This window comes from Hyla sarda, chromosome 7, assembly GCF_029499605.1.
Source record: "Hyla sarda isolate aHylSar1 chromosome 7, aHylSar1.hap1, whole genome shotgun sequence".
NCBI classification, from domain to species: domain Eukaryota; kingdom Metazoa; phylum Chordata; class Amphibia; order Anura; family Hylidae; genus Hyla; species Hyla sarda.
In genome coordinates, this window is record NC_079195.1 from 59,115,651 (window position 1) to 59,126,553 (window position 10,903).

General features: G+C 41.1%; 1 protein-coding gene across 3 annotated transcripts in view; it reads left to right on the forward strand.

The window, feature by feature from the left end:
* LOC130281672 (alpha-2-macroglobulin-like protein 1) overlaps window positions 1-10,903 on the forward strand; it is a 152,088-nt gene that overhangs the window by 121,252 nt on the left and 19,933 nt on the right. For all 3 annotated transcript variants that reach the window (XR_008846075.1, XM_056529137.1, XM_056529136.1), the window contains 8 exons: window positions 5,860-5,911; window positions 6,633-6,716; window positions 7,831-8,007; window positions 8,600-8,681; window positions 8,907-9,063; window positions 9,312-9,386; window positions 9,802-9,964; window positions 10,624-10,838. Coding sequence is in view for 2 of the 3 variants with exons in the window: in XM_056529137.1 (XP_056385112.1) it covers window positions 5,860-5,911; window positions 6,633-6,716; window positions 7,831-8,007; window positions 8,600-8,681; window positions 8,907-9,063; window positions 9,312-9,386; window positions 9,802-9,964; window positions 10,624-10,838 (1,005 nt within the window). In the remaining variant the exon portion in view is untranslated. The remainder of the gene's footprint in view (window positions 1-5,859; window positions 5,912-6,632; window positions 6,717-7,830; window positions 8,008-8,599; window positions 8,682-8,906; window positions 9,064-9,311; window positions 9,387-9,801; window positions 9,965-10,623; window positions 10,839-10,903) is intronic.

Consider the following 10,903-nt stretch of genomic DNA (forward strand, 5'->3'; position numbering starts at 1 on the left):
AACTCTTCTATATTTCTCGAAATCTTAATTCCTAGGTATTCCAGGGCCTCGTTTTCCTGCAAAACATGTATCACTCCCTGGCTGCCCTAGCTATCACCTGACAACATTAATAATCCTGATTTATTCCAGTTTATCTGAAAGCCAGAATATTTACCAAAATCCTTTATCAAATCAATAATACTAACAAGCTTTCTTCCTGGATCTGTGACAAACAATACAACATCGTCTGCATAAAGCAGTATTTTCTCCTCCTCTCCCTCGACACCGAACCCATCAAACAAGCTGGAAGATCTAATCAACTGCGCGAGTGGTTCAATGAAGAGGGAGAAGAGGAGCGGTGATAGAGGGCATCCCTGCCTAGTTCCTCTCTGCAGCGTCATTACCTCCCGGGAAATAATATTATTAATATTAACTTTGGCTTTGGGGGATCTATATAGGGCCCTAAGCCCCTGTAAGAAGCCTTCTCCAAGATTCATATGTTCTATTATTTTAAAGAGGAAGCCCCACTCCACCCTGTCAAACGCTTTTTGAGCGTCAAGAGACAGGATGGAGTGGGAGCCCCCCTCACCCCTTGCCTGCATATTAAGAAAAACTCTTCTAATATTGTTATAGATATTTCTTCCCTGCATTAATCCTTTCTGTTCCTTCACTATTAGCTTATCCATCACTCGTTGCAAGCGTCTGGCCCAAATTTTAGCTAGTATTTTCTGGTCTGTGTTTAGGAGTGAAATTGGCCTAAAATCATCCATTACGTCACTTTCCCTACCTTTCTTAGGAATTAGTACAATGATGGCTTCAGCCATAGTTGGGGATAACTCCCCCCTACTCAAGGATTCATTATAAACCTCTAAAAGGTATGGCAGTAGCACACCCCCAAAACATTTATAAACTTCAAAGACCAGACCATCCGAGCCCAGGGCGGAGTTATGTACAAAGGACTTTAGGGCAGCTTCCATTTCTCCTATACTAATCTCTTCGCCAATTTTCGCCTTTTCTTCCTCGCTGATAGTAGGAAGCCCTATTTTCTTCAAAAAAATGTCAATTTCATCATCTGACACAAAGCTTTCCCTCGAGTATAAATCCTGGTAAAATTGGATTGCCACACTTGTTATTTCCTCCTGTTTAGTACATTCCCTACCCTCTTTATTTTTTATCCCAATAATTGTTTTTTTCCCTTTCTGGTTAATAATTCCCATAAGTGTTTTGTTTGGTTTACCTGTTTCAACATATTGTCTCTGTTTCCTGAAAAAAATAGCGTCTTGAGCCTTCTCTAGGCCAATTTTACTGTACAGGTCTTGCAGCTTTTTAAGATGATCCCAGTTCTCCGAGTTAGGATTAATACCATATATATTTTCGGCTGCCACTATTTTTCCAATTATCGCATTTTCCTTCTCCTTACATTTCCTTTTAAACCTGGCGATATTCCTAATGAGAAGCCCCCTCAAGAAAGCTTTTAATGTATCCCATACTATCAGAGTATCAGCTGTGCTTTTGTTTATTTCCCAAAATTCTCTAATTTCGGAGCTTACCCCCTTTGTTACATCCTCAATTTTTAACCAATGGGGATTTATATACATACTCCTAGAGGCTTCCTGTGTCTTCCTCTCCTTTTTAATATGACAGACTAACATTGCGTGATCTGACACACACCCAGGCTCATACACTATTTTATGAGTAAAAATTAGACCTGCATTATTAACAAGGACATGATCAATTCTGGAGGCTGTTTTGTGAGTGGCATTATAACAAGAGAATTTCTTCTTGTACGGGTATAACTTTCGCCAAGCATCCTCCCATCCCACCTCCTGACACCAACTATAAAGCAGAGTATTATTATTTCCCAAATTTCTACCCTGCCAGTCAAGATCCTTATTCATGATGCCATTCATATCACCCATTACCCAAAGGTCAGTAAACTCTTTATCCATTTGAAAATCCATTAAGACTTGAAATACTTCTGTTGAAAAGGGAGGGGGGATGTATGTGAACGCTAAGATAGATAACCTACCCTCCCATTTAACATAGAGAAATACAAATCTACCTCTATGATCGATTAGAGAGTTTAACACTTGCATGTTTACAGCCTTATGGATTATGAGGAATATGAGGATTATGAGGAATATTCTGAAAAAGTAGAATGGAAAGCTTCCTTTACCCAACCCTTACTTAAGATATTCAGCGAATCAGGTGGGTCAGGTGGGTCTCTAGGAGACATACAATTGCTGGGAGATGCTTGTTTATTCTATCGAATATTGCTACCCGTTTACTTCTGTTTTTTAACCTTCTCACATTCCATATTAATATTTTATTACTGTTATTCGTAGACATAAACATTTTTCTGTTCTTTTTTCCGGAACCGACAGGCTCCACTTCTCGCTATGGGGTGCATCCCAGCTGGTAGTGCCTCAACCCTCCCCAACCCTCTTCCCCAACCCTCCCCCCAACCTCCCATCCTCCCCCCAACCCCCCCCTCTGTTGACTTGTGATACCCACGAATCTCTAAACTGCACTATGCCCCATCCCTCCGGACCCCCCCCTCCACCACCTTCTACATAATTTCTACTTCCCCTACCACTCCTACAATCCCCTCTCCTCCAGCCATTTACTGGTCTCATCGTCACTAGTGAAGAAATACACCCTTTCCTCAAATGTTATCCTCAGTCTGGCGGGGAACAAAAGAGAGAATTTAATGCCGGCCGCATGCAGTCTCTTTTTAACAGGGTTAAAGGCCATTCTTCTGCGCTGGGTATCTCTTGAGAAGTCCGGGTACATGAACACCCTAGAGTTGCCGACTGGGATTGCTCCCTTTTCTCTTGACAATTTCAAAAGGCAGTCTCTATCTTGAGAGCATAATAGTTTGACCAAGAGCGTTCTTGGCGCGAGACCCGGAGCAGGCTTTTTCATGGGGATCCTGTGGGCCCTCTCGACATGAAATAAATTTGTGAGTAGGGATTCCCCAGCAACCTCCTTCAACCATTTTTCAATGTAGGATGTTGGGTTTTCCCCTTCTTCACCCTCCGGGATCCCCACAATTCGTACATTATTACGTCTTGATCTGTCCTCTAAGTCTGCCAGCTTTTCTCTAAAATATTTGTTATCCTTTATCAGAACTTCCCGCTCCTTTCGCATCTTGCCCAGCTCTTTTTCCATACGTGGAACTGCTTTTTCTATCTGCTTAACTCTATCTTTAATCTTGTTGGTGTCTTCTCTTATAAAGGAGACCTCCACACTTAAAGCGCCCATTTGTGATGTTAGGTCCTCCAGTGACTTATTACATTTTTCAACCCCGTTCATAATAGATTTCAGAACCTGTGAGTCTAGATTCCCCCCTTCCACCTCTGGCAAGTCATCTCCTGACTGTAATATAGTGAATCTTGATCCACTCATAGTATTATGATGATCTTGTTCTTGTCCCACTTGTTTTTGGTTCCTAGTTTTGATATTATCAAGTGGGGACTTCAGGAATTTATCCATTCTTGTATTATGTGGGGCATCACTCCCCCCCCCCCCCCGATAGATTTTCTGGCATTGACTTTGGGAGGCAAGGCAACACCTGGAGCCGAAAGTCTATAATTAAGCACAATACGGGAAGGTGTTTTAATAAAGATGTATTTGGAGAGAGTTCTTAATTCTTACCATGCTCCTCTTTCAATAGCCTGAGGTGGAGCAGTTAGAAAAAGAAAAAAAAAGAGGAAAAAACAAGCGAGACTCACAGTTCTGCAGTATATTCAGTTCCCAGACCAGAAATGCGTACAATCCACCACCTCTCACTTGCTGGGGGAAAAGAAGTAAAGACAGGCGAATAAGCAAATGTACTGGTAGAGATCATCAGAGCTCCAAATGAGGTAGGTATGCCATCACATCCAGCCCCCTCTAGCTTGGTTCATGCCAAGGCTCTCAGAACAACAAAGTCCAGTGTCCCCATAAAGGATACCAGGGATGCCTCACTATTTTTCCATGCATCCCTCCATGACACCTCCTATAGTGGAAAGAGGGACATACCCTGGTATTCCCCTGGCAAACATTTTCCATAGCATTTTCCATAGTACTGGTTGATCCACTAATCATAATATAGCCTAGAGAGCTCGATTATCCCGAGGAGAGCTAGCATTCACATAGCGCAGCGGAGCCCCACCATCAGTGCAGCAGCATATAGAATAACTTAGCTCCACTTACAGTCTTTCACTGGCTCAATCTGTCTCCACACACTCCGCCAGCCCATGGTGCAGGCTCCTGTGCCTCTCGTCCTGCCTCGACGTCTTCCTGGAACACTGAGTCACATGTCTGCTGGATCACATGGCCCCATCCAGCCACTAACCATGAAGCTGTCAGGCCCCTCTCCAGGAGCCTGAGCTGGCTCAGCTGTGCCTGAGCGTAACATCGCCCGACCGTGTCCGGATCCTGTCCTCCGATGAGGGAGCTCGATCAGCGGCACATCTTCATTGAGAGGAGGGGGGAGGAGGGGGGAAGCCAGGGCAGGGTAGCACAAGTTTTTCCTAGCAGCGTTCGGCGGGTGAGGGGCCGGTCCGGAGGCCCGGAGCTGACGGCGTTACGTCATGCCGTCACGTGACCCCCAAACTTATCAATGTTGACCTGGCGTTTGTTTAAAATGCTAGATGCAGGCGGCAGAGGTTGTAATGTCGTGACCATGCCCCTCATAATGTCACACCACGCCCCTCAATGCCAGTCTATGGGAGGGGATGTCATGAGGACCTCACGACCCCCGCCACCCACGACCCCCGCCACCCACACCCAGCATTCCGAACAAAATGTTCCAAATGCTGGGGCAGTGGAGTACCCCTTTAAGCTAGCAATACACATGAGACTATTGTTGGCCAAACCCACTGATTTTGGTGAGACTGGCTGACCATCTAATGTGTAAAGGGCCATCTGACTATGCCAACAACAGAGGGGGGGGGGTCTCATCGGCCGGATGCCCCATAATCATACATCTTATCCCCTATCCAGGAGTGGAGTACCCCTTTAGGAGTATTTCATTAAAGGAGAACTCCAGCCAAATGAAATTACCTTTGTCTAGCTGCACATGATAAAGTTATATAACTTTGCAATGTGAAGTTTAATCTTTGCTGAGCACATACCCTGTTTCTCTCCAGGCAGGAAGTCCAGGAGATCTTATCAGACTGATTACTAGTGTCTACTGTAGAGGACACTTCACACTCCCTTTCCCCCAAGCTCAGAGACAGAGAGCTGACAACTTCAGTGTGCTGTGTTTGAGTGTCCCTAATTGGCTGGAGGGCAACACACACCCTCACTGCTCACTCTCACAGCAGCCTCTCCCTGCAGCTCACACAGGAAACAAGCCTAGTGTGTAAACTCTTTAGCTGACTCAGGATTTGCAAAGCCTGTTTATGGGGCGATTTTGAAACAAATCAGCTGGGATGCTTTGTGGAGTCATGGTGAGCTGATATATATATATATATATATATATATATATATATATCTTATTTAAGCTTGTTTTTTTACCACTTTTGGCTGGATATCTCCCTTTAAAAGAGTTTCACAGCATATAAATAAAATTTTCATATAGCCTATTAGCATATTCTAAGTAAGTAAACTATTCAGGATCCATGACCAGACTGAAGTGCAGTTACAAAGAGTTTCTCTTGCTCTAGAGGGCCTATACTGTTCTGCATTACAATAATTAACAGTTTATTTAAATCGGAACTGCATAATGCTTCATTTTTTCACCCCTGGTGGCGTTACAGGAAAACTGAACACTTATTGCACAGTTTTCCCTAAGATTACAGCTTATTGCTGATGTGCCTATTGTCAAGGGATCCAAAGGGGAGAACCTCTTTTGTATTTTCTAAATCATATTTATTCTTCATCTTTGGACAGGCGGAGGGTGTGCCAGTGGAGATGTCCCATAATTCCATTCTCTGTGGTGGAGGTATAGTATTTTTCGCACTGATAATATTTACTTTATTGCAACTAATTCATTTTAAAGAACCAATATATGATAGAAGTAAATGTGTCAACAATCTTGACATTTACTGGACAAAAGTCATGATAATAAAAAACTATATAGCCATAAAAATCCAACTACAGCTGCAGGTAAAAAGATCCATCGACAGCTCAACAGCCTCCTCTAAAGTAAGCAGCAAACTTTTGCCTATATTTCCTAGAGGAAGATGCAGTGATGACAAGAGTTTACATTTACTAAGTATAGACCCAATGTTGAAGGGTCTATATTGTTGCGGGTCACGTAAGCGCTCAGTCAGCGCAGCACTCACATGACCCGCGACAATGAACATTCAAATTGAGCTGGGGGGCCCACCTCGAGCGTGCAATTCACTGAAGATGAATGACGATCTTCAGAGGGAGAGATCTCCGGAGTGCAGGTATGTATTTAACCGATTAACCCCTCATCGGTCTTCTGTTCACCCACACTATAACACAGTGTATTGGGTTTAGTGTGGGTGAACAAATGACCGTTTTCCTTTAACCCAATAACAAATGGAGCCTCAGTTCAAGACAAACTCCATAGTTTTATTCTATTTATTAGGAGCCATTAGTTTATAACACAACTAATATGATATTAATATCAACATTATTTCTACTTGATCCAGAAAACCAGTTGTTAACTTTACCCTTATTATCTGTTTTTTAAGCAAACCTTTCCAGTGAGACCATTTCCATTAAGTTACCGCCCGGAGTGGTGCCAGACTCTGCAGTTGCCATTTTTTCTGTTGTGGGTAAGGCACATAAATAATATATAACCAGTAAAGGGGAGATCCATAATAAAGTATGTTCTGGCATGCAACACGTTCAAATATATCATTGGCTCTATAGAGCTTTTTTAAAGAGTCCTAAGGAAGTTGTTGAAGGACCTAGGGCATTTGTCCCTTAAACTTCTCCTATAATACAGGACTGTATAGACATAATTTTTATGATAAACTAGCAGAGGATCAGGCTTTGCTTGGTCTTCCAACCTAAACTTCATAGGACAAGGAAAAACAACAATCACTCTCTTGTACTCATATCTGGACCTTATATATTGTCCGCATATTCAGACCTCATATTTTGGCCTCATATTCCATCATCATATCCCATCCTCATATTCTGTCCTCACAACCTCATATGCCAACTTTATATCCCGTATGAGGGGCATTGCTTGCAAGCTGGACCAACACACTTTAGTAGATGCAGAGCTTGTGGAGTAAGGTATCGGAAGTCCCATAGACTTGCATGGGACTTTACACAAAAACCATTGCAAAAAAAAGGACAGGTTAGGGTTTATTTTACTATCCTATATATATTTAGTTGGCATATACGTAACAGGTGTACCAAGTTTCATAAAAATATCTCTAGCCATTTGAAAGTTATGCTGGAACATAAATACACACACATATACACATTAGGATATATATATATATATATATATATATATATATATATATATATTTATATAAATATATATATATGTTTCTTTTATAAAAATAATTTGGAAGTTTTATGCCCTTGGCCAGCTTTACACACATAGGACATTTTTTGTGCATTCTTAAAGATGAAGACCAAAGAAAGTATTTTTGGCAAGTACAATCTATGGCTGATGTTTTTCCATATTATTATTATTATTATTATTTTCCATATTATTGTTCTATGAGTTGTAGCCTTGTATGAGGGTATGTCCAGAATAAACAGAAGAAATATATTGCAGGTCTTATGGCAAATTTTACCCCATACATTACGATGGGTAAAATCTGGAGTTTCAGCCACTTCCATAGGTCTTTTTGTTTGTTATGAGGTTGAAGTCCTGTATGCCCTTATTTAAATCCTAAATGTATCATATGGCTCTATTTCTGACAGGCGATCTAATGGGGTCTGCACTTGAAGGTATTGAGCAACTGCTTCAGCGCCCCAGTGGCTGCGGAGAGCAAAATATGGTCAGGTTTGTTCCTAATATCTACCTCTTGGACTACCTGGCCAGTGTAAACCTGCTCTCGGAAGAGGTTAGAAAAGAAGGAATCGGTTACATTTTACATGGTAAGATGAAAAAATGGCGCACAGGTTAATGTGTAAGGAGATAAGTGAGTAGAAAAGTATGATGTGACACAATGGCATACATTTATCATTGTCTTTAGACAGTTTTTTGTGTCTAGAAAAGGTGCAAAAAAGGGCAAGGTCTATTTGCTACTTTTTTGCGCCTTTTGGTTTACACATTTCTGCTGATTTTGAGTTGCAATCCACAGATTTTGGCAATACACATGATATGGAAGGGCTTTATGAACTGGTTTTATAAAAAAAAGGCACAAAGCAGCTGAAAAGTCTCTGAAGTACACCAGCCCAGACTTAGCTTTATGGTGTATGTGAAGAGTAACATTTCAGAATATATGACCTGCACAAAATGTATTAAACACTCTGCAACCATTTAATAAATTTTGTGCGCCTACACATTACCAGCAAAAAAAAAAAAAGGATGTAGAAAAATGCTTCACTTACACCTACAATGATAAATGCCGGCCAATATGTGCCAAAGTTATTACTTAGATTGTCAATATTCACGTGGATGACCATTGTTTGCATATATAAAAGCACACTGAGAAAGTAGATATTGAACTTTATAAAATTCTACCAGGGTATCAGAGGGAACTAAAGTACTGCAGGGATGATGGATCTTTTAGCACATTTGGGGACAATGATGAAGACGGTAACACCTGGTAAGTACCTCAACTTTATTTTAGGAATCTGCAGCCTGTGGCTCTCTAGCTGAAGCAAAACTAGGGCTCCACACCTGCCTGGACAGCCATTGGCTGCATTGTCATTGTCAATGATGTGAGTCGTACTTTCATAACATTGTATAGCCACAAGTTGGAGATCCCTACTGTAGATTAGGATAATTTCTTCTGCCTTATCTCCAACTTTCAAATTCTTCCCTTTTCTAGGTTGTCAGCCTTTGTTATGAAGGCTTTGGATGCAGCTTCACATTATATATATGTGGACCCAAAATATATTCAGGACATTGCTGCATGGCTTAGAAAAAATCAATTACCCAGTGGCTGCTTCCAAAACAGGGGAAAACTCTTCAAGGCCTCGTTGAAGGTGGGATATATTTATTATATATTAAGATACCTTTACAGTAAGAATACTAATAGCAATGGTTCACAACCTTGTCAATGGGAGAATATAAGTGGGTGGTGATCTTAAGAATGTGGACCCAAATCTTGTTTTGTACATTGCCACCACCACTCCATGCATGGTCTATGGAGCTGTTCAAGACAGCAGATTGAAGATTGCTGGTGCCATTATACCTGGGATATTAACTAATGACATTTCTCTCTGTTCACCAGGGAGGTGTTAATGATGATGTTTCTTTAAGTGCATATGTCACTGTGTCTCTCCTTGAGGCTAAGCATCCTCTGGAGGTAAGTACCTAAGAGACTTAAACACTTTCAACATTCTTTAACCACACCACACCAAATCCAATATAACAGGATCATAAGAATATATTTGTGTGCCTGTATAGTATTAGTCTAAGTCCTAAGTTAAATTCAGAAGTACCGCAGGGAACCCAGATACAATGACGCTATGACCAGGCCCCGTTATACATGTCTGAATCTGACCTTGTAAACACAAAGCCCAATATATAATGTTTCCTATCTCAAGGTAAATGTGCTAAAATATGTCCTAATGTTTAAAAATTACAATCCATTAACTTCTTATGTGAATATTGGCACAATGGTGTGAACTGGCAAATGCTAATGGTAAAAAAATATAATATATACTGGATCATTTTTGTCTTCTTTTTGTAAATGTTGACATTAAGTATTATCTTTGCAGGATGAAATGGTACAATGTGCCCTTAAATGTCTGCGTGATAGTGTCTCCAAAGTTGACAGCCTCTATACAAAGGCTATCCTCGCCTATGCCTTCACATTATCCAGAGACTATGAACTAAGGGATTCCCTCTTGTATGAACTTCATGACAAGGCTGTAAATGCAGGTACAATCATAAATGGAATGTACAGCTGCATTATATGTCTAGATAAACATTGGAGGGGACACAATACTTTGTGCTCAGCAGAGTTGTCAGGGATTCAATCCTTTACTGGTCAAATATTTATAGTCTATACTAAGGTCAGGCTTATGATCATGTAAATCATTGGTTAAGAGATGTTATCTCTACAGTCTTTTCATCCCATATCTCTTTATTTCACTGTCCATGTACTCACTGCCTTTTTAGAAGGGAACTAGGAATTGGAACTCTGCTTGGACAATTGTGCCTAATTTTAGACAGCATTTTAGCTTTTTAAAAGCTGTCTGAAGTAAGGTAAACTCATCCAAGTAGGGTACTCAGTTATACTTTAACTCTAGATTATGTTGATTCTGACATATTGCATCTACATAAGACAGGTAGATACCCAGACCTGAATCGATACGAATCTTATCAGACTCCTGGAAGGACTTTTCAGAAGTATTGTGCTTACTATATAACCTCATCCCTATACCGCCAGTGCCACCACTGTGCAATACAGACCCAAGTAGGGACTGTCATTGCTTCTAACAACATCTTCCACCTTACCAGTGGGACATTAATTGACTCCATTAAAGACCCTATTAGATCTCAACATAGGTGGGCCCTTGCTTTGATGTATCCTACAGATGGAGATACCTACTGGCCAGCAAACCCATACACTCCTGCCAAGGACCTTTTGTGGTCTCGACCCAATTCAAATGAGGTGGAGTTGGCTTCATATGTAGTTCTGGCTCATCTTTCTTTGGATAATCCAACAAAGACAGACATCAATGAGGCTTCTAGCACTGCTCAGTGGATAGGAAAACAACAGAACCCATATGGAGGATTTGCAAGCACTCAGGTAGTTAACTTTGGCTTATAATACAATAAGCATGGGTTGTTTAGATACAGGGTCCTAAGTATCTG